At 27.6% G+C, this 24879-nt stretch overlaps 1 protein-coding gene and 1 long non-coding RNA gene across 2 annotated transcripts; both read right to left on the bottom strand.

Annotated features, from left to right (window-relative positions):
* Nucleotides 1-355: 355 nt before the first annotated feature.
* LOC145189333 (uncharacterized) lies at nucleotides 356-14586 on the bottom strand. The gene is made up of 12 exons (XM_090088665.1): nucleotides 14427-14586; nucleotides 8310-8355; nucleotides 6276-6737; nucleotides 5548-6036; nucleotides 3782-4021; nucleotides 2944-3251; nucleotides 2223-2377; nucleotides 1926-2100; nucleotides 1645-1840; nucleotides 994-1093; nucleotides 773-822; nucleotides 356-671 (listed from the first exon to the last, which is right to left on the bottom strand). The coding sequence occupies exons 1-12, from the start codon at nucleotides 14466-14468 to the stop codon at nucleotides 484-486; spliced, it is 2451 nt and encodes an 816-aa protein (XP_089944791.1). The 5' UTR covers nucleotides 14469-14586; the 3' UTR covers nucleotides 356-483.
* Nucleotides 14587-16876: 2290 nt separating this feature from the next.
* LOC149888826 (uncharacterized) lies at nucleotides 16877-23576 on the bottom strand. Its single transcript, XR_016452699.1, has 3 exons — nucleotides 23508-23576; nucleotides 17117-17181; nucleotides 16877-16992 (listed from the first exon to the last, which is right to left on the bottom strand). It is a non-coding gene; the product is annotated as an uncharacterized LOC149888826 (long non-coding RNA).
* Nucleotides 23577-24879: the final 1303 nt, after the last annotated feature.

Genomic DNA, 24879 nt, shown 5'->3' with positions numbered 1-24879 from the left:
GATCTAGTAGATGCCTATCAAAGAATAATCAAAACGCTTGCTCTCCATAAAACCAAGCTGGCGAGGAGATGTTACGGTCCATTCTAGAACTTTCTAGATATAACAAATACTTAATGCTATTTTAAAGTTCCCATTTGGTAAATAAAGAAAAGAAATGTTTTGAAAAAAAATTTTTGTGACTTTCAATTTTGTTGATTTCTGTTTTGTTCGGTCAGCCATTAGCTTTAATCAAAGGATTTTAAGTTCGTGACAGAATATTTTTTTACGCACACTAATATATATATTTTAGTCATAAAAACTGTAATCAAGAAATTTGCAGTTTTTTAAAAAGCTTTAAACTTAACACAAATGCTGTTCTTTGGTATATATTTTATATAGATAAATAAAATATTTTTAATTTACAATATTTTATATAGATAAATACAATATTTTTAATTTACAATATTTACATTTTCATATTTCCAATTTTTTAATGCTAACCTATCATTTTTTAACTAAGAGCGAACCGCTTTCAAGAATTCTTGACCATTTAACGTTTGATATAATAGCAACCTCAATCTGATTTTTCCTGTTGAGATTGACCTCAACAATATTTTTTCGAAACGTGTAACCATAAATGAAGTTGGTGTTTTGATCGAATCCAATCAAATCACACAATTGAACTGGAAGAACTAAACAAAATTTAAAAAGAATTTACAAATATGGAAAAAAAAAATTTAATGTTTTTTGATGAGTTTTTAACAAAAACTTAAACGAAAAATGACAAACTAACACTGGACTCGACCCGTAGATATTTCTTGTTGATAGCATGAAGTTTGTTGCCTGAAAAAAATTATTAGATATGAAAAAATTGCAAAAAATGTTAAATTCTTTTTATTCTATTTGCTTAAAAGCACTTTTTTTTTGAGATTTGAGACTTGCTTTAAACATCTCTAAAAACACAATTTTTGAAATACTCATATTGAATGCTTTCTTCAGAAATAAAATCGCTACCTGTTGCGAGTGGGAGAGCATACATATTTGTGAGTGGCAGTCTGTAGATATGTCCCATTTTGTTGCCTGTAGTTCCATTTTGGAATAACTTTATTTACATCTTTAAAAAAAATAAAACCTGAATTGACAAAATATTGCTACATTAGCACCAATAGACAATTATGTAAATTATTCCATTAATTATGACAATTATTCAATTTATGTAAAAAAACTGCTACTTTCCTTACTTTACACTTCGTACTTTATTCAGTATAATATATCATCTTTACGTATATATCTTATTCATTATGTTTTATTCTCCATGCCCTCCCTATCTTTTATTTGTATTTTCTTTTATATTCTCCTTACCATTTCCTTCTTACTGTACTAAATTTTCCAAATTTTTGCCTAATATTAGAAACGTTTATTCAACAAACATTTACTTCATTAACTATACTCTGTGTGTGTCTATACATACATATATATATATATATATATATATATATATATATATATATATATATATATATATATATATATATATATATAATATAATGTAAAACTAAACTTTTATTGTTCGAAAAACCTTTATTGATATTTAAGTCAACTTGCGAAAATTTTAAAAAAGTATTAATGTGTATAAACAATAATTTATAAATGTAACATTTTTACTTGGCTGTATTGAATTTTCGACAGGCAAAAAGAGCACATTTTTCTTAACATTGAAGATTGATTTATTATGTATAAACTCCGACAAGAAATATTGTGTGGAAAGAGCCACGTTCGTCTTTCCCAAACGAATTTCACTTCTATCGATATCGTATATAGATAAAAACTTTAAATGCGAATCAATGAAAAGTTTTCTCACCTAAATAAATATTACTGTTTAAAATGAAATATTTTCTGAAAATTTAAGTAAATAAACGAATATGAATGCAATCAGTACAACTCACATGAATTATGAACTTGCGTTCTTTTTGAATCGATGTCGCAGTTACACTTAAATCGTCCATGAGGATTCCTTTAAATATCAACTTTGATTCATGAAGCAGCTCGAGAGTTATATTTTCAAGATCAGTTACACAATCAGGACTTGTAGTCATGTTTACGTTAACATACATTCTCTCACTATTGAGTAAACAGCCATAATTATTAAATTGTTCCAAATTTGCCATTGTCAATCAAATTTAACTTTTGAAACATTTTGTATTTGAAAACTAGCATACAAAAACTAGAATAAAAAGTCTCACTTAGTGATGTTGCTTGATAATTGTGTTATCAATCTGCAGTTCTTTTCTAGACGTAAAATTTTAAATGGAGTAAAAGTTATCCACATGCTATTACTATTTGCAACAAGTAGCATCGCCCATGTTAGATGTTCGTTTTCTACTGACATGTCACCAACCTTAATAATGCAACATCAATAAAACCAAATTAAACCACCTGTTAAATTAAAAATTTCCAAATGGTCTTTTAATATTAAAAATTATTGGTTGATCTATCATTTAAAACTTAATCATATTTCCATACTTTTCTTCCATGAATATTAGTGTTAAAATTAAGAGTTCAGAGCTGGTTCAATACTCTCTGATGAGAGTTTTAGGAATGTGAGATGAGGTATCAATAAATGGGTTATATTTTTCAGATGTGATGTCCATTTAGTCAGAAAAATACTCATCAAAATTTTTTACATTTATGAAACAGTAAAACAACTTGATAATGCAGTGATTATTTGAAAACAGTTTAACTTCAAAACTATACTCAAGCCCATTTATCAAACACATTTTTCAAATTTATAACATTTAAAATGTATTCAAAATCACAAACTAAAATTTAGCTTTATTTAGCAATAGATTTTTTTTTTGTCTAAATGCAAATATTATAAGTAAATAATAAATTTGAAAAGTTAATACTATTTAAATATCATAACACTTTTTAAAGCATGATCTAACATTATAAGAACTATTTTACCTTTGCAACAATATCATATAAATTTTCATATTCTGTATTTTTTCCAGTTCCATTATATGTCTCTTCCACATAATTCAAAAGATGGCTTTCATTATGACTCTTCGTTGTTCTTGTTGCATAGACACTTCTTCCAAAATCAACAAAACTATTTATGATCATTCTTCCAGAATACTTGGTTGGCTCGCTAAGATCATCGAAAAAGTAAAAAATGCTTCTGTCATTTCCTTCTATGAAAAATCTAATTCTTATGCAGAAAGTTGCTAGTTCACTGATAGAATAAATAGAGGACTTTGTTATGATGTTGGACACTGGAAAAAAATATTTTGAAATTTTAAAAAATGCAGTATATAGTAAAATAAATTAATTCAAAAACAAATAGTAAAAATCAATTTTTAAGATTCTTAAGTTTTGTGCACATTAGATCAGAGTATTTTAGTAGAAAATAAAGATAGCAAAATTAATATGAAATAAACATAATGAACATAACAAGAATAACATAATAAACATAGCAAATTAATATGAAATAAACATAATGAACATAACAAGAATAACATAATAAACATAGCAAATTAATATGAAATAAACAAAATGAACATAACAAGAATAACATAATAAACATAGCAAATTAATAAATATGAAAAGGATCAGGATTGATGTTTTTGAGCTTTCTTTTGGATTTCAGCAAATAATTGTTTCATTAGTTTTAAAGTTTTTAATATATATTAAAAATATACTTTATCTTGCTACTGAATTTGATTGTTTCACCTTCATTCAATGTTGAAAAAAAAATTGATAAAATTGGTAAGAAAACTTCTAAATGTATTGTTTTTGTACTTACATAAAAATTCAAGGTGCAAATTTTTATTATTGAGATTTTGCGTCACAGTACCCAGCATTACTTTTTTTGTGCAATAGCAAGAACTAATGTCAGTAGCAACCCCTACATACAACTTCCCATTGAGAATTTCTTGCCAGCAAAATTGTACACAATCTTGGTTTGAAATGAAACTTTTAACAGTTATTAAGTCAGCATAGAACCCAGATGACCAATTTGGCAAAGTATTTGTTGATGTTGAAGCTTAAAAAAAAACGAAATAGTCAATGAAGATTGATAAATAAGCAGTTGATAAGTGAAAAAAAATATTAACTCAAATTAAATTAGCTGAAATTAAATAAAAGAGATTGGAAATTTTTGGCAAATTATTTGGAATTTAGTTTTGCAAAAATACTTTTTGCAAATTTGCAAATTTGCAAAAATACCTTTTGCAAATTTTTTAGGATTTTCCTCAATAAATTCCAAACAAAGTTGCAAAATTTAAAACAAAATTTAACATTTGATCAAAAACCAACCAAACTGTATTCAAAATCTTAAATTGCTGAAGTCTAGTAAATAGAAGTAAAAAATAAATACAAACTACTACAATTTTAGATTTAAATTCAGCAAAACAAGTAACAAATATTACAGCATTTTCTAGTTAATTTCTTTTTTATGAAAAACTTAAAAATCCTAAAAAAGTCAAACAAATATCTTCATAAAATTAGGGTTTCAGTGAGTTTAAATATAAAAGTCAGCAAATATAGCATATTTTTCCATTATAAAACTGATCTTAAAAGAAATTTAACATGAATAATAAAAAATAAACATAAAATTTCAAGATTTGGGTAAAAATTTGATGTTTTTCATCACTTTTTCATGTGCTCAAATATTCTAAAAACTTCAGAATAGTATGTAAACAAGAGTACATCTTTGTTTTAATGAAGTACTAACTTTTTAAAAATCTTTAGAAATTAAAAATAAAGTGTCAGCATTTGGTTTTCCAACAACAGCAAATAGTAAAATTAAAATTTCTAAATCAGTCCTTTAAGATTTTTTTTTTGAATTTTCTAAAGTTAATTAAAGTAAAAACTTGTGTTTAAAACGGCAAAAGATATTGGGATGATAAATTTATATTCATACAAAACTGTTTTTATTTAAAAAATAAGGTAACCAATTCAATCAAATAGCAATTCATGTGGAGAAGGTTTGAAACCAAAAAATCTAAGGTAAGCAACATATTACAAATATTTTCTAGATAATTATAATTTTATATACCTAAATATATAAATTTTTTAAACTCAATTTATTTCAAATGATTGATGAAAAAATTTGTATTTTACTTATTATTACTTGACATCAACAGAGAAACAAAATACTAATGCTAAAAAAAAATAGCTCTCAAAAATTATTTTAATACAATGGTTTGTTTAATGAATTATTACCATACATTACTACGAAAAGCTTTAAAATAGAAATTTTAGGAGTTTTTTAAACAATAAGCTGACATAATGTAAACAATAAGTTGACATAATGTAAAAAGAACTGTGAAACTTAAAATAGTTTAAACTAATAAAACTAAACCAATGAAATTAAACCATCAAAAGCTATCAAATTAATTCAATAAAACTTAACCCAATAATTAATAATTAAATTATACTACAATGAATAAAATATATTAAAATGAACATTACAATAGTGTTTATGCTCAGAGTACTCTAACAAATATCAAATATAGCAAGTAATATAAAATCTTATATGCCTTAAAGCAAATTATCAGAAGAATATACCTGCAATTGCATTTGCAATTACCAAATTTCGAATATATCCTGGCTGTATTGTAAGCCATGGATCACCCACATATACTTTTACATCTCCAAACTCTGTTGCACCCAAATTTTCTACTGAGTAACTTGTTCCAGAAACTTCTATTGTAAAAATATATTTGCCATCAAAAATTATTTGTGTTATCTTTACTGTTGTCCATTCCTCTAATGGAAGAATTTGCTGATCAAAGGTTTTAAAATCATTCAAATTTCCATTTATTGCTGAAGAAACTTCAAAATAACCATATGGTGTAATACAAACATCAGGCGTTCTATCTCCATACCTAGTAGCATCTTCACCAACGGTCAAATGGATAATACTGCTGTATTCTGTATTTTTATATTGTGTAAGTTTAAACTCAAATGACAGCTGGTATTCCATCGGAAGTTTGTTAAGAACTGCAACAAGCTGATTCTGTATTAAACTTTTCTCTTCACTGATAGTGAAAGTATCTATTAAGGAAAATAATAATTTGGCAGCTATTTAAAATAAAACTTTGATGCTTTTTAAAAGAAAACTTTTAAAGATTTTTATCAAGAAATTATTTTTATATCTTTAAACACAAAACTTCATTTAAAAATGGAAAGAAAAAAAACATATCCAACTTTATTTGGTTGGAAAAAACTTAAACAGTGGTTTAAACATACAAATAAAAAAAAAATGAAATAAAATAGATTTTAGCGTTTTTTACCGTCAATAGCATTTATGTAAAGATTTCTGATGAATCCTGGTTGTAAATCAAACCATGGAGAACTTAAATATACTTTAAGGTTTCTTAGCTCCCTAGGTGCAGTGTTTTGACCTGAGAAAAGATTAACTCCAGCACAAAATAAGTTATAAATATATACTCCATTAACTAATTTCTGTGTTACTTTCACTTTTGTCCATTTCATTAGTGGCAGATATAAGAGTTGAGAATAGATTACTGCATCACCGACTGTGAAACCAAAAAAAATCATATCATAATGAACCCATGCTCCAAAAAGCCTGTCATTTGAACCAACAGTAATATGAATGATATTTGAATTATCAAGTATTCGCACATATGATGTTGGTTTAATTTCAAATGATATTTCAATTTCTTTTGGAAAACCAAGAATGGTAACTAGGTGGTCCTTTTGCAACTCTGTTTCATCTTGTATGTAGAATGACTCTACAAGAAAAGCTATTTTAGTACATTTAAGCAGTATTGAAATTGAATTGTCATTAATAAAAAATTTCATTGTTATTTTTGTCTATCATTTACTGGTGGCTCTAACAGTTTTTTGTAAATTGAACTTTTTAGGTTAACTTAACGGTGCTCTGCACAATGTTAAATGCAATTAAGTATGTTTGCAATAAAAATTGGTCAAATAATGGTTTCAAAACTATACTGTGGCAAATCTTAACTATCAAACTTAAACTTATTAATATTTTCTCATTCTAAAGCCACCATTTTGTCTTTTACTTCAACATCTAAGTGTAAGTAAAAAAATACTTAAGTGTTAAAACATTTAATTTTAAATATTGATATTGTTATAAAGTTTCATTTTTATTTAAGTTGAGTTTTATAAACATTATTATAATTATTATATGATTGGATTCAATAAACGTGGGGCAAATCATTACATCTAATGATACTATATTAAAGCTAGCTGGGATGAAAGAGATAGCTAGCTTGGGTGAAAGAGGAAGTAAAGAACTTTGTAAAATGATAAATATTTTTAGAATGTTTTAACAGAGCAAGAATGTTTAAAAGTAATAAATATTAAATTGATTGACAAAAACCTTTCCTTGAATTACTTTACTTAGATATTTATTAATACATTTATTAAAATATTACATATTTTTATATGAATAATATTTAATAATTATAAACAAAAAAGTTTCTATTAACTGTACATTAAATGTTTTTAGAAGTTTTGAAATAAAGAGAAGCAAAGAAAGCAATTAAAGTTAACATGGTGTATTAACAACCACTATAAAAATCCATCAACTTCTTACTGTAAATTTCTTCTTCAAATTTACAAACAAAAGTACTAATAAAAGAGGTGTTCTCGCCACATCGAACACCATTGCTTAAGTATTAACATGTTAAGTTGCCCTTCAACTAAATACCAAAAACTTTCTTAACTAAAAATTGATTTAATGCATTACAAGTACTGCATTCAATGGTAAGCATAGTTTTGGCAAAAATCTGTGGAGATTTATGCAAGAAGTATCTTCTTAAATCTTTAAAACTTAATTCATTCTTTTATTTGCTAAAATTTCATTTCAAAATCCTTTAAAAAATATTTTAAGCAATTTAGATTACTTTAACAGTTATGAACAACTTATCACAGTCTCAGCAAGAAAACTTTTGTGCATCATACTAAAATCCATAACTTATTTACAAAAGTAAATTAATGCAGCAATCTGTGTGGCCAGTAACTTAAGCACAATTTATTTTATGATGCCAGCTTAAAACATGATATAATTTTAATCATGTCTAATCAGGCTTTTATCAATGTTATTTTCTGTATAGCATTTTGAAATATTTTTAAAAAATATAATTTTGTTACCTTTTATTTACAAATATTTTGTAATACAAATCAAACTAGTAAAAAATCAAAGCAGAAAATGATTCAAAAAAAAAAAAGATCAAAAACGTTTCTTTTGAAACAACTTGTTATATTCTAAAATAATATGGTGAAGCAAGTTGTTTAAGATACTTATGATGTAATAATTTATTTTAAAAGATACTTACGTGATGCTCCACAATTTAACAAAAAGAAGATAAAAAGGTTATAAGCCTAAAAAAAAAATAACTTGTTTATTGATAAAATTTTGTCAGTCTTTCAATAAAACAATTCAAAATATCATAAAATATAAACATCAGAAATGTTTTTTTGAGAAATATTTTAAGTAAAACTTAATCTAGTTACTTTAAATATTTTATAATGAAATGTTGATTTCCAAATCAATAGAGGAATTTTAGGTTAACTAAAAGGAAATGATCAAAGTGATTCGCAAGATAAACCTGATATACTTTCATATGAAGGGATATAAAGAGTTACAGAAACTTGATGGAGTTTCTGGTGGTAAACTTTTTGGACCTTTTAGGCTAAATGTTCATCAGTGAAAGCATGTCTAAAATCAATTTTTCAAAGCTATCTTCTGTACAAACTGCATACTGTTTTTTTGTAGCAGAAATCAGAGTTGCTTTAAAATTTGAAATTAAGTTATGAGCATAGGTTTTGTCAGATACTAGATTGATAGCACAATATTGATCTCAAGTAGTAATCTGAATTTGGCTACTCTTTAGAAAGCATTTTTAAAGGTCATATTAACTTTAACTGCATAACAAAACTGATAATACAACATAAAGAACTAGTTTATAACAAAGATGATTTTTTTTTTAATACTTATTTTTATTTGCACTTGTTATACTTTCAATAACTGTAAACTTATTTATCTTGTTTTATAAAAACAACTCATGAAAACATGGTTTAGAACAAAGAAAGAGGTTTTTATGAAGATGTCCACTCAGTTTGACAACTACTGATAAAATTCTACAGTTAAACAAAAACATTAAAGTGTTTGCTCTGGAAATGAGAAAGATCTTTTTAATTTTAATCCTACTAAAGAATGAATAAATAAGTGAAGCTGAATATATTGCTGAAAACATAAGTGAATTTTTTAAAAAACATGTGATGTACTTAAAATAAAAGGTAGGAACATTTCTACAATGCAGGATAAGTATATTTTTTATGTTAAAAGACTTTTGATTGTCTGTACTCTTTATACTAAATAATGAGATATTTTTTATCAGCACTACATTGTAAACCTCTAAAGGACCAAGGTGGAATGGGCCAATTAGTAAACTGCTTGATGGAGCAGTTTACTGATCTTTAAATCAATCTTTCTTTACCAAAAGTTGATCAATCACCATTTCATTTCTAAATCCAATCAGGTGAACCTCTGATTAAATTTAAAAATAAAATGGTGATTGATCAGTTTGCTGAGGAGTTGACATGCACTTGAAAACCTGACTTTGCTTGCAATAGTTCCTGTAAACTTAGGTAGCTCACAATAACCAGTAGATTCTTGCAGAGTTTGGGTTACTCATACACAAGAAAATAATCTTTAAGTTGTTTTTCTCACTTGGTTTGAGATTTTTTAAAAATCTAATTGTTCTGAAAGATCAATATGCATAACTTATCAGTTAAGGCAGCTGAGATACCAGTTATAAGGTGTTCTGAAAAATCTATGCTTGCTAACTGATGTTTTATTGGCATGAACTTTTAAAAGCAATCCTTCAAATATTGAGCTGTTTAGAGGAGAAAGAGGAGAGATGTTTGCAAAAGAAAATGTTCTTGAAATCAGAGCTTAAGAAGATGATAAAATGTAAATGTGAGGCGATTTAGTCAGAACACCTGCCATCAACAAAACTCTTAATTCTATGGTTAAACAATGGAATGAAACTTACAACTTTGCTAACAAAAGAAATAAAACAATTATTGTGCTCCCCTATGCAAATTTTAAGCTGGCTTGTCAAAAATGTTATTTGGAGGATGTGTTAGACAGTTAATTGAAACCTCTATAACTCTGAGGAGATAAGAGAATGCAACAAAACAATATATCTATAAACAAAACTTGCATATGTTGTACATATTTGTAAATATTGTAAATAGGTTTAGTCTATGAAAATTACCTTGTTTGTTAACCTTAAGAAAAATTCAAAAAATTGAATTTTAGGTAAAAGAAAAAAGTGGTTAGTTATCAACTTGCTACTTTTAATTATCAATTTGCCACTCAGGCAGCTAAACACAATCTGATTCCTAATTTCGACCATTATCATTGTATTAGCGTTTTGATTAGGTTCTCTTCAAGCATATTTTCTTAGTAATTGACATATTTTTTAAATTTGTTTTTTGTGTAAAGAATTTTTTTTTGAATTTTCATACAAATTATATTGAAGTACAAGTTCTATATAGGTTGCTTTTGGAATCAAAAAAAAGTAAAATGAGTACAGAAACTTCGATTGATGAATCTACTTTTTGTTTATCTATAGGAGGAAATCCTTTTAAAGTAATCCTATTAAATCCTCTTTTAATCCTATTAGTACACCAGAAAATAAGTCAAAGAGAACTTCTATTCAGCAGCTATCTCTCAAAATAGTTAAAAATTGTGCTAGAACCATCAAAAACAAGATAAAAGAAATGACTCTACATAAAGGATTAGGAAATAAACTACCCATTGAAGATTATGTTTCCAGTATTACATAATGTTACAGTTTGAATTTGTCGGAAGTAATAGCCTAATAGTTTTACGAGTCCATGTATGTTTTCTAAAGACATCAGATTTTGTGCTAGATTTCGAAAAAACTCGTGGTTTAAATCTAACTTGAGTCTAAATTAGAACTTCACTAGTAGAAGTTCAATTTTTTAAAGTAATCAATGTTTTTGATTGTGATGAGAAAAATGGTTTAGATTTGTTCTTGAACAGCGGGGTAGAACGTTTGCAATTTCTAGCTTTGCTGAAGATATACCTGATTCAAATTGTAATTTAAGACATTGTAGAAAAGTTGAGTTGGCAAGATGTTAGTTACTATGCTGCTTTTTATTTAAAATGAGAAAAAGCGCTATTCGGTTGTTCAGGGTATTCTGAACAACTTTAATTGAGCATCTGGTTCCTTCACCTAAACAAGAGGTTGGAATGGAAACAACTCAAACAAAACCGTTGGCATGTTCAAATAATCTTTAGAGAATTAGTGCATAACGCATTTGAAAATTGATATAATAAATGTCGTGACTATGTAAACCAATTAGTATTTAAACACGCGCACAGCCCGATAAGGAGAAAGTGTGGCATTTTTCCATTTATATTCGTATAACTTTATTGCAACCAGACAATTTTTATGCAGCGTCAGAAAATGCAGCCAAGTCAAACCACGCTTTAAATAGCTAACCAATATTTTGGTCTATAAAATGAAAACGACACATGTCGCAATGAAACAATTATAATAAAAATTGTTGGTATTACATAGTAGAACACTCATGTTTCCATTATTTTGAAATTAGTGACTGAATATTAGAATAATCGGTAACATTTTGGGGTATAAGTAGCAAAAAACTAACAAAGTTTAACCTGAAACTGCCATAAATCCTCAACCAGTTTACCAATTCGACTGAAACTTTATCCAGAGTTTGGTGTGGTTATAGGCTATATTGGGATCAATTTTTATCAAATTATGTAAAGTAGTTCTCATTCTACAGGTGTTTTTATTGGCGTACTATGATGTCAAAATTTCACTCAATTTGAATATTGAAATTAAATTATTTTCCGCTGACAAAATTTAAAGATTTCAAAATTTGCATCACTGGGTACCTTGATGCTATCACTCCATATAAGTAGCGTTCTTGGGTCAGCTAGGTTGGCATTATCATGATCCATGATAACCGTGTGTTTCTTTCAACATAAAAGGTTGTAGAAAAGTTAGATAAAAAAACTAATTAAAAACATGGAAAAACCTTATTCTACTGTGTTATGTACAGCCATTTGTGGAATACCATAACAAAGGCTTGTATAGTTTTGCCGAACAACAAAAGTTCATATCAAGATGGTCAAGGTTTAAGAGACAAAAGAGTATCCAGAATATGGAGAAAGACTACTATGAAGAGTTGTTGACTTTGGAGTAAATACAATTTGATTTCGTTTTTATAAACTTGATTTTTTTTTAATATTAAACATGTAAATTTAAATTTTAGTTTTTTAAACGTTTGTATCCTTTTCAGGACATGGTAAAAAGAAAGATGAAGATTATTATGTAACGGACTTGTTATAAATGTAAAAAAAAATAATATAAATCGAAAAAAAATGAGTCTAGTCCCCCTCAAATTTACCCCTATGTTCCGTTTAAGATCCTTAGCACTTAATCTTTATTTTAAATTTTTATATTTAAAGGTTGTGTATGGAGGATTCAGAGAATTCCTCGCTCCTGTAATAACTTTAGCAAAAGGCTTAATAGGCAATTCATAGACATAGTGTTTACAAGCACATACACGCCATTCATTCATCCAACCACTATTTTTATTTGTTGTGTTGAATGACAGAAATTCTATTGATGAAACACAGCTCAATCCTCTAAAACAGCTTTATTAGACTTAGCTTGAGTTTTTAGCTTTACCATCTTTTACATGAATTACACCATTTAGCTGTTCAACTTCTAAATTTAGGGAACTTATACTTTAACTCCATCAGAATTTTCTCTCGAATTTCCGTCAATTTTTTCATCAAAAACCTATGCAATAGCAAAAAGTCATTATTTTTCCTATTTTTATTTATACTAGTTGTTTTTAAAGTTTTATTTATATTAACTGTTTTTCTATCAATCTACCTAGTTTAAAGACAATGTTTTATGTTCCAACTTTTTATCCAAGTTCTAAATTTATCCTGTATGTCAGCGGTGACAATTCTGCAATATTCTTCAGCAGAATATGACCGTTTACCTTTTGAAACTATTTCTTCGTGCATATAACAATATATGACAATGTGAAGGCTCGTCGGAATCATTGTAGATGAAAATATAAAAGTGGCTGCAGGTTTAAGTACCGTTACCCTATTTATTGAAGAGTTAGAAATTCGTTAAGAGCTACTTTTAATAGCTTCATAGTCAATAGCTGTACGTAACCACTTAAAAGTGATAGGGGTTAACTCTTTAAAAAAATACTCGAAAATGTTTCCATTTTTATTTACTGATATTAAAATCTCGGAGAGGAGTTTAAGAAAAACTGAAAAACCCAGATGAATCCTCCATTTCAAATATCTCACAGAGTTGCTTCTTAAAAAAAAAAAAAAAAAAAAAAAGACAGCAATGAATCTGGATTATGCATAAGTATGCACTGTGCTTGATGGGTGTTTTATGACTTGGCTTCGATTAACTATCAAAAAAAGCGGTATGACAACTTATCCATACTACTTTGGTTCTACTATTATTGACTGAAAGGAGTTGAAAGATAAAATTAAACTCAATGGGAACAAACTCACCAGAAAAAATGAAGAACTCAAGCTTTATGTAGGAAAAACTGTTCAGTCAGACCACCTTTAAGTTTTTTCTTTAGAAATATTTCTTTTGTTGTTAAATTGAAAATTTAAATGAAGACTTTTTTTTTAAACTAATTTATTGTCATTTAAATGCACTTTGAAATTCTTTCTTACTTTAATCTCGTTTTATATTTTATGCAGTTTGTTCAATAAAGTTCAGTCCTCTAAATGAATCAGATTTTAACAAAACCCGAACGAAATTTTGGTTAGGGCGTATAGCCAAATTTTTTATTATAAATAGTTATATTGCGATCATAGCAGCCGAGAGAAACTTCGGGCCCCGGGGAAGTTTTCTTAAGAGGCCCACATTATGATCAACTATATGCCCAGGACCAAAAGAAGCGTGCTCTGGTCATTGAAAATTAAAAATAAAAGTTAATCAAACCTTTTAAAAGTCAAAACTATTTAAATCTTTTAAAAATTACTTTAAAAAAATATTTGTAGACACAAAGGGGCCCCGGGAATCTTCCCCGTCCAACCCCCTCTCGGCGGCCATGATTGCGATAATTGATAGGTGCCTCTAAATCTCTACCAACTTAACGGTTGCAACTTTCATTTATCAGATTCGACGGGGGTAAAACTTGTTTTTAATTTTTTACAAATTTCAAACGTAATATGTGGAGTACATTTATTCTGTTAATCTATATAACAACAGTGCATGCGAATTAGAGCTTTGGAAATTAAAATTTTTAAAGAAAATTTTACTTAGATTTGTATTTATAATTTTTGAAGACAATTTTTTTTTTTTTTTCTATGCTAATAATTTGATTTCACTTACCCGTAATTGGATTTTGATACCAGTTTTTTTCTCTTTATCCATGTAAAATGAGTTGCATGTTATTTACATTTTCAATGTTTTTGACTATTATTTATTACTGATAGTTATAGAATAATCTTATTTTAAGTTTAAGTTCTTACAAATTTAAAACGTTGAAAAATTCATATGAGGGTTTTACATGTTAATAATTAAAAAAAAAAATTGCCAAAGGTGTTCATTAATGTTTATGTGTATTTAAAACGAGTATGAAATATTCAGGAAGTGAGTTGAATCAATTATTTTAAATCACACAAGGGGAGGATCAATATATTAGGGGAGGAGAAAGAAGGTATCCTCATCAAGTGAAGTTAGCTATTCATGCATAGTTTATGTTAGAAAATATTTGAAGACATAAACACGTTTCAATTTCAAGATTTTTTCTGCACAGTATTTAGTTTGGCGGTAGTTTGACAGCATTTATGTAATCATATATAAACTTCATTCTTTCACTTATGTTCTTTTAGCTACTGACATTAAGATTCTACAATATTGGCTAAATAGAGAATGCTGGTATATTTATCATACAAATAACTAATGGACATCATACAGAAAAAGCGTTATGAAACCGAAAGCAATTTTATTTTGCCTTTGAGATTCTTAGATCGAGCAAACGTCTCATTCAGTTTATTTGAACATGCTGCTTTTCAAATTTTCCTGACAACCTTTCTTAAAAATACCTTGTTCAGCTTTTGTTTTATGGTACGTTGACTAAGCTTTAAACAAAACAAAAAAAAATCTCGATGCACCAATTTTTTTTAAACCCACAGTAAGTTGTCATTCATGTGCTGTTGAGCCTAACTGATTCAAGAAGTTCTTGAAGAGGAACATCTACACGTTTCTATGATAACTCCTTGCCACAGAACCTTGTACAAGTAAATAAAAGTAAATTGCGAGTATTAGGTTGTTTATACTATTTTTTTTTAAACTAATAGCTTCTGCATAGAGTTCAAACCAATACAATTTATTTACGGAGAGTTTTTACGCTGAGTAATAAAAAACTTTAGCTACATAACCTTTGACTAAAGTTTATGTACGTTTTTAGAAATTTATAAAAAAAAAAAGGTAATTCTAGGTAAAGTAATTGTATTTATTTCATTTATAATTTGCTTCTTCAGTTATATAAAGCAATTAATGAAGATATAAATACATGAAGACTATATTGGTAAAAACGACTGTCACACTTTTGTAGTTTAGAGTTATTTAAATTTTAAAAAAAGTTTGAGAACATATGCAATAATAATTATGAAATAAAGTATCAATTCATTACTTTCGTTCAGAGTTTATCCAATTCATTGTCTAATTATACAGAACTATTGCTTTGATCTTTAATACTAAGAAAGCTTTAAAAATATTTTGTAAATAGGTTTAAAATGGACTTTGCCTATTTTTCCATTGTTTTGATTTATTCAGTTTTTTTAAGTGTTAATGTTCATAAATACATTTACCCCAACTAATGACATCCATCAGATCTAGGTGGACATCCATCAGATCTAGGTGGACATCCATCAGATCTAGGTGGACATCCATCAGATCTAGGTGGACATCCATCAGATCTAGGTGGACTCAGTACAAAGAAAAGAAGACTTACACAAAGAAAACGACAAAAATACATAAATAAAACAGGAAAAATACAAAAGGAAAAATCATGAAAAAGATAACAAATAAAAAAACGTTTAGATTATATGAAATGAAGAGCTAATTTTGATTTAATAAGAAAAGAAAACAATTAGAAATAGTTTATTTTCTTACTTTTTTATATTTTATTTAATCATCTGAAAGTTCATTTAGTGGACTATCATTTGCTTCATCATGTTTCAAACTGTCATAAAAATTTGGCATTTTTTTGAAAACCTGAATATCGTTGTATTTGGCTAAAGAAATAATAATTTTTTTCTATTATAGTCTTACAGGCTAAAAAATACTGATAGCTTTATTCGAACGCTTAGCGTTGCACAAAATAGTGGTATTAAGAGAGATCTCTTAGGTATTGGACATTCAGCTTTATACACAAGTTTTAAAAATTGAGTCATGTTTTTTACCATATCTTGCTTTAGCTCAATATTATTATAGGAACTTCGGTTTTTTCTTGCAGCCCTTAATATTTCATGCCAGTCTGAAGGTATACTTGCATGTTCATTGCAACTAATGAGACCCATTATCACACTCTATTTAATTAATGAACTATTTTTATTTAAAATATTAAATATCACACTTAAGGTGAGAAGGACCTGTTTCAGGAAATGATATCTTGATTAAATCAAATCTTTTCCTTTGATTAACTAAGAAATACAGAAAACGAGTCATTGTATAGTTTTTGTTCTGACCCGCACATGATTCACAAAATAATTCCAAGTGTTTGATATCTCCACTTAAATGATTCATTACGAAATGAAAAGAATGCGTCAACTTTTCCCCAATGAATATTGATTGTCTTCCTCTGAAAGCTGAAATAAGTTTTGCATTCTTTTTATCACAACTGTTGTTGTGTTGTTATTGTACTGCCCTCTTTGATCTTTTGATGGTTCTCCTGTGTAGAGAAAAGTTATAAAAATTAAACTAAAAATAAATAACCATGCTCAAGTCTTATCATAAAGGATTAAGTCTAAGGCCTCAGCTACTTGCTTTATTAACAATCTGAAAATCTTTTTTACCTATGACTCCTACAATACCTATAATGATCTTCATTTTATTGTCTCTTTTTTGCCTTTCTTGATACCTAAGATCGAAAGAAAAGCATTGAAGCATGGTCATATTTTTGTGACATTGTACATTGTTGTAAGCTCAGCTAGAAAAATTATCAATATCAATATGTTTTGTGTTGATAAGAGTGTTACAAATAGCAGAGGTCATTGTAAATAGTAATTTATAAATAAAGCCCAATTACCTAATCAAGAAAAAAAAAAAACAAAGAAAATTATTAGAAATCACAAATCACAACTAATCACATAACAAAAATAGAACTTTATAAGGAATACCAATAAAACAGACTTTAAAATAGATAATATATAGGTAAAATAGTTAATATAATGTATTTACATATACATGAACATATCAATATTTAGGAACTAGATTAAGTCATAGAAACGAAGAATTTTGGATGTAATATGTAGGATGTAACTAGGGAAGCTTCAGAAACGAATTATTCGTATTCCTCTATTTTTAAGCGAAACGATTTTAGAAAGACAAACGGTTTTAGATTGTCCCCAAACTTGGCATTCATACTGTAAATGTGAACCAAAAATTGAGAGATATATAGTAAAGTTTCACAGTTAACACTGTGTCGAACTTTTGCTAACATACCGTTGGAACAGATTAATTTAAGAGTAAGGTCATTTATGCGTGTTTTGTATGAAAGTTTCTCATCTACCACAATACCAAGATAACTACTTATTTTAAAGTTGGAGCATTTCGGAAGATTCTTGTTAGCTTTTTTAGAAAAGTTAGCATGTTGCGTCTTAAACATCATTTTTGTTTTTTTATTATTTAATGACATTTTATTTGCTCGAAGCCACTAAACAAGACTGGTTATATTCTGATTAAAATACTTAGTTTTTTGAGACAGTTTGTAATTAATTGAAGATTAATATCATCAGCAAATCCATACTTGATAGAAAGATTAAGACAGTTGATAGAGATAATAATGAGTGAGGACCTAATATGGATTCCTGAGGGATTTCAATACAAACGTTTTTGATGTCAGAGAATGTGCTATTTAAAATAACAAATTGTTGAATTTGTTATTGCTTGAATATAAAAAGTTTTGCTATTAGGATTGGTCAGATACTTTTTAGAGTTGAAACAAGAATTCGGAATTCCGTTTTATAATTTTGAAGCAATCGTAGTAAAGAAGTTATTAAAATGATTAGGGCTTTAGGATTAGTTTCGCATTTGTTGTTGATGAGTAATTTTTAAACCACCTATTACCAATAGGTTCAGGTGAAGTTTGAGTTTTTGAATATCGTATTATTATAAACTGAACAAGATGACTCATCTAGATGGTTGATTTACAATATGATCTCATTCACCAACACCCGCCATCTTTAATGTTGTTTTCATCAGCGTTGCATTTCATCGGATTCGAGAATCACGTGATGCTAGATATCGCATGACTTTCGTGGATTTGCTTTTATTTTCTTAGTAAATAACGGACTAAGCATTTTTTTTCCGTTGAACAGGGTTTTTTTTTTCTGTGCTAAAAAATATTTACACAAATAACACGTGATAAATTAGAAATCATTTTAACAAACTAATTATGTTAACTTATTATGTTTAATATTCAACGTTTGTCATAGCAATCGAAGAATAAACCAAATACGGTCCAAAGTAACCAATAAAAGCTTCTATTAGTTCTTTTTTGGATAAATTCAACTGAAAATGATTACCGTGGTATGACCTAACAAAGTCATATGCTTTAAGAAAGTCCTAATTTAATAAATGAAAAACTTCGTATATATAAAAGAAACATTTTGGGAAAATAACTTAGTTATTTTTACTAGATATCAAATTAGTGAAAATAACTAATTTTTTTCTCTAAATATTTATTTTATATATACGAAATTTATCATTTACTAAATTAGGACTTTCTTAAAGCGTAGGACTTTGTTAGGTCACACCACGGTACGTTAAATTAACTGGTTACTTAGTGGTTTCTAAACAAACTGGTTACTTTTTATTTGAATATTAATCGGTTACTCTAAATATTTAACTCAAACAAGTTGAAAAGTCTTATGCGTGTATGAATTGCATACCACAAAGATTGAGTAATATTTGTCTGATAGATTTTTTAAATCTGTCTGACAAATATTACTCAATAGGCCGGGTGAATAAAAATGAGCAATTGCTTTTACTTAGTAATTGGTCAGCTTTACTTGAATAAAAACTTCAACATCTTTTCTTAAGTTTTTATTCACATAAAATTGAGCAATTACTGAGTAAATTGCTTACCTTTACGCGAATAAAAATGAGGAAAACTACTGAAGTTTTTATTCACATAAAGCTGACCATTTACTGAGTAAAAGCAATTGCTCATTTTAATTCAACCGGCCTAATCTAAGAAAATATAAATTTATTCACAATTCACAATTTGAGAAAATATAAATTTATTCACAATAATTAATTAATTATTGTGAATAAATTTATATTTTCTCAAATTGTGAATTGTGAAAAAAGATAATTTTTATGTGTTCATTAACATAAAAAAAGGCTTGAATTGAAAACAAAAAAATCTTTTTTTCCTATCAAAAAATTTGGTTGCCATCTGAATCAAATCATCCTAATAGTAAACGGTTGAAAAGAGTATTCAAATAGATTTTACTGGTTACTTTGGCTTTATTTGCTTTTTAATAACCAGTAAAACACAAGTAATCAATCACTCGGTTCTTCGAATGCTTGTCATCTAAAACTTAAAACAGAACTTATTACTTTTAGCGCTTACTTCATCATTTTGATTTTTTGGTATGACAGCTTGGAAAATAGTCATTATTTGATTCGCTGTCAAATATTTCTATGAGGAAACTATATGATCAGCATCAATGAGTTCATGTTCAAATCACGCAATTTTTTAATAATTGTTGTATTATATATTTAACCCCTATATCATCCACACGTTTAGACATGAAATTTTGTTTGAATGGACAGAAAGAACATGCGGGGGGTGGGTGATGGACAGAAAGAACATGCGGGGGGTGGTTTAGGCATGAAGCTCAGTTTAGATGAGTTGTATGAACAACTCATCTAAACTGAGCTTCATGCCTAAACAGATGTTTCTAATAAATGTAAAAAATGAAATATAAAATGAATCACAATTAAAATGTTGCACGAGATAAAGTTGTATACAATGTTGCATATTATGAAGTTTAATGAAGATGCATATAAAAAATGTTGATTTTAATGAAGTTTAGAATTTAACCTTTCTAAACTGTCTTAAAATTTAAAAATAAATTCAAAAGCGCTGCGTTTAAAAAACGTTTAACTGGATCATCACTTGAAATCGAGTAATTCGAGTCAACCAAAGTTGACTCGAATTAGTCGATTGCAAACGCACACTGGTCCCAAAATGAACTACTTTTGTTTAAAATATTAATTAAAAATGTTAAAAAAAAGTGAAACCAAAACTGTCATCATATATATATTAAAGGAATATAGCAGAAACTATAAAAATATAGCAAAAACTCGTTCTAAATTATAATGTAGTATAAATTATAATAAATTATAGTTTCTGGTGAGTTATTGTAATTAAGGGAACCTTTTAATTTTTTTTTTTTTTTTTCTCTGGTTTATTTATTACTTTTCCGATTAAAACTTTAAAAAGAGTGGATCTTAAAAAAATAAAACCTTTGTATAAAAAAGTTTATATATACTGCAATCTCTTTTAAATTTGTTAGAGAAGACTTGCTTAACAACCTTGTTCATCGCCATACAAGCATTGACAAAAAAAAGGTGAGTTAACCGTATTGTTTCATAACACTATCCCAATGGCACTAGAAAAAGAGACGAAGCACCCTTCATGGTAAACATTGCTTCTGGGTTTTTTAGCAATTTTTATGCAATAATTTCCTTTAAATATTTCACAATTAGGAACATATTTTGAAGCTAGAATAATAAAATTTGTTGAATGCTTGTCTCTAAAACATTACACATACAGCAGCAGGAGTGGCAATACAGTTTTTTCTTTACAAACCACAAAAATTGTAGTTTTAAAAAAGGATGAAGTTTAAGTATAATAAAAACTACAAGTTACAGTAAAAATGAACCACAAAACAAGTAACTTGACTGGCATTAGTACACTTTCCGTGTACAATGTACACTTTATAATGTTTATCACTATTTATTGCTTAAAATAAATCTAATCTGCAGCTCTTCCTTGCTTTTAAACCAGTATAAAGTCCCTGCATCACTTTGTTTGCACATTCGACACACTGATTGCTACTTGGTATCTCGATTACAGGTCTCGATTATTTTGATATTGTCAAAAGGTTCATTCAGAGCACCAAATTTTCCCCTCTTTACAAATTCATTCTAAATCTTCAACATTTTGTCAAGCTTTGTTCCTATTACTTGATCTGATACATATGGAAATGTCAATTTATTTTTCCATTGTACTGTAGCTTCTTTGAAAACTTTCGCTACGCGCTCTTTCCTGCCTTAGATATCTGCTCCCAGAAAATAATACCGTCCGATCTTTTGAAACTGGGAGCGGTATTCTGTATTTTTCTTCTAGTGATTATTCTTCTAAAGGTACATTTCCTCTTTTTCTGTGTGACAGCCGAAATTATGTATACAGCTTTCAATTATTCTAGAAAGTTCTAGGTTGTTCTGGAAAATTAAACATTCCAGAATGATAACATTCCAGAATGTTCTGGAAAGTTTAAACAGTTCCACAATGTTTAGAAAGTACTATAATATTATAAAAAGTTGTAAACAGCAGTTAGAAGTTCAAGAAAGGTCTGGAAAGTTAGAATAAGTCATATATATTTCAGAAAGTGTTACAAACAGTAAGACTAATAAAGCAGTTATGTTAGATATATAATTGTTCCATATGTTAAATTTGTGGAGACCATTATTCAAATTATCGATGTTTATAAAATATAGGCTAAATTAGAGGTTTTTATCAAAATGCTATATGTTTAAGCCTTTTATGGTTTTGTTCACTACTTTGCTTAAGGGATTTACTTTTTAAAGCGCCATTTAATCAAATTTTTTTTAAAAAAAATGGAAACAATAGAAAGATATTTTTAAAAAAAACGTAAACAACAGAAAGATATTTTAAAAAAAAACGTAAACAATAGAAAGATATTTATAAAAAAAAAAGGATTACCTTTAAGTGTTTTTTTGCAAAAATTTCTCGATTCATTAAAAAAAAAATTTTAATGTTTTCTTTGTTTTTTGTAATCAATTCAAAAGAGAAAAATTATTTGATTTAAAGAAAGTTCATCACTTAAAGCATTTTCATTGTAAAAACCAAAAACTATTTTAATTGGTCTTAGAGAGAAACGAAGAAATCAGTTCACCCACCAGTATTGTTAAAGGCTTGAAAAAAGACAATATTATCTAGCATGTTTATTTCTATGACTCATTGGATCGACTGGTTGAGTCATTAGCATATTAGGGCCGTAGAAAGCAAGTGCGATAAATGTTTTTCCTAACACCACCTTGCAACATTGGTGCAACAAAGCGATTGCTGAACATTTCAGATCTTAATCTTTTAAGTTTGCTTTTTCTGTTTATTACTTCAAAGTCACTTCATCACTAAAATTTGCTTGCTTCTCCTTAGACCTCATCCTCAGGAGCCTTTTGTCGTTAGTTTTCTAACTGCTGCATAAATTAGACTTTTTCCAAAATAAAATACTTTTAACTGTAACTTAAGAGAAATATTTTTCACGGTTTTTGTTTTAAGTTTACACGATATCTAATGGTCGGATTGGCTCTTACTTGACGAAATACAAGATTATTCTCTCGTTCCGTAGTTTTTTTTTAATCTTTCGGATCCTGGATGGCGTTGTATACCGTCTGTCGTATTAAATGTTTGTAGAATGCTTTTGATGCAGTTCTCGGATGTTAATAATCTTCTTACTAATTCTCTGTTACTGATCTTAGAGACGGCCTTCATATTTATTACTTGCAACTGTTGATTCCTTTGCAGCTTTTCGATCTATTTTTTGTGAATCTTAACTTTCAGATGCTTTCAAAATCCCACACACCAAAAAATCATAAATGTGACTAAACTGGGCACCATAAGCATTTTTTTGTAAAAAATAATCGAGATAGCGTTAATCAAAAAAATAGTTAGGAATAAATTTGGTTTAAGAAGAAAATAAAACGGAAACCGATTTAAAACTTTTTGCACTTATTTTTTTAATAACTTTTTCGTGTTTTTTTATTTCTTACTTTTTATATTAACTTAATGAAAAGTAAAGAATGCTGGTGCTATTAGATGTATAGAAATAAATTTCCTGACTAGCAAAAGAATAAATGGATTATCAAATATGGTTACTTTATTACGACTTTTTTAAAAAAAGTATCAAAAAACATAAATGCGCCTACTTTTTTTGAAACTTTTGTATACTGTTACAACACGACAATTACATTTTAATTCCAAACGTCATATTAGAAGTTTCGTATCTTTGGTTTCTATTTAGCCAATTTAACTTTGAATTAAACGGCAAAACGCTTAGCTCTATAGCACCTGCAAATATAACTAGATGATGTATGACGGTATGACATCTTGTTTGATTATTTATTATTTTGTGGTTTAACAATAGTATGATTAAGTTATTTACTTGCTAATATTGAAGTTTAATAAGAAAAAAACCTGTTTCTTATATTTGAATTTAAGTGGGGCAGCCTCTTCTCTTAAGTGGCGATTAATTTTTGAAGTTTTGTTGTTGTTTGTTTTTTTTTTGAGGTTTTATCATCGTTTAAATTACCGTTTTTTCTGTTCGTGTTTTTCTGTTCGTTTAAATTATCATTTTTTATCGTTACGTAACCGTTGCAGGAATAAAATTAAATGAAAAATATTAATACATTAAATCTAATTTAGATTTTAATAATGACTGAAATGTTACTTACTAATAAGCAGATATTATACGTTGTAAAACTTATTTTTTTTTTTTATTTTCGTTTACTTTTGCCTTTTAAAATTATACACAAAAGCCTTACTAATGAAATAGTAAATGATCTAAAGAGCATTGTCTTAAAAACAATTTTGCTTTTGGAAAAGAAAGAATAAATTTCATATTAATGATTTGGTTCAAGATCTTTGCTACTTATTATTGGCATCTGTCATTGATTTTGTATTAACTTCAAACTTCGAAGATTTTTAATTTAAATTTTCGGTAAAAATTAAAAATAAAATTAGAAAAGGTATTCAATTTTTAATGAAAATTTTAAAATTGAAAATTGCACGTGTTTTATTCTTATTTAAAATTGAGTTTGATTTTTTGATCGTTGGCGGATTTACTTTTCTAATCTGTTAATGGTTACTTTACTTGTATTAAAATCAGAAAATAAATTTTTACTTTTGAAGTATAATGAAAGTAAAATTTCCATTTTTAATTCAGAAATCAGTACGAAATTTAACAATGATCGGAAACTTCATGTACTTTGTTTTGTGACAACGGGCAACCTCAACCGAAACAAAAACCATTTGAACACTTCATGTCATTTTTAAAACTATTCGTCATCATGATAAAAAAAAAAATTTTGTGTGGGTTTGAGCTGAATTATTTTTCTTTTATATTTTAAGCTGAAAGCGATTGTATTTGGTATATAAAACAACAAATACATATATCTTTACTTATTGAAAACCTAAAGTTTTAGGTACTTCATGGTATTTTTTAATTTGTCAGCATATGAAATAATGATAGCTGTCAAATTTGTATATTGTATAAAGTAAAGCAAATCCTGATTTTTTACG

This window comes from Hydra viridissima, unplaced genomic scaffold, assembly GCF_058129835.1.
Source record: "Hydra viridissima isolate aposymbiotic clone 2 unplaced genomic scaffold, HvirCarnegie_v1 scaffold_5, whole genome shotgun sequence".
In the NCBI taxonomy this organism is placed as follows: Eukaryota; Metazoa; Cnidaria; class Hydrozoa; order Anthoathecata; family Hydridae; genus Hydra; species Hydra viridissima.
This window is presented reverse-complemented; position numbering and strand designations above follow the sequence as displayed.

Excerpts from the sequence above, each read along its gene's own strand:
- LOC145189333 (XM_090088665.1), bottom strand. The coding sequence starts at position 14,468 with ATGGATAAAGAGAAAAAAACTGGTATCAAAATCCAATTACGG. Across the intron at positions 6,738-8,309 it reads GTTAAATTGTGGAGCATCAC|AGTCATTCTACATACAAGAT; the intron begins GTAAGTATCTTT and ends CTTTTCTTGTAG. Across the intron at positions 2,378-2,943 it reads TATATGATATTGTTGCAAAG|GTTGGTGACATGTCAGTAGA; the intron begins GTAAAATAGTTC and ends TGCATTATTAAG.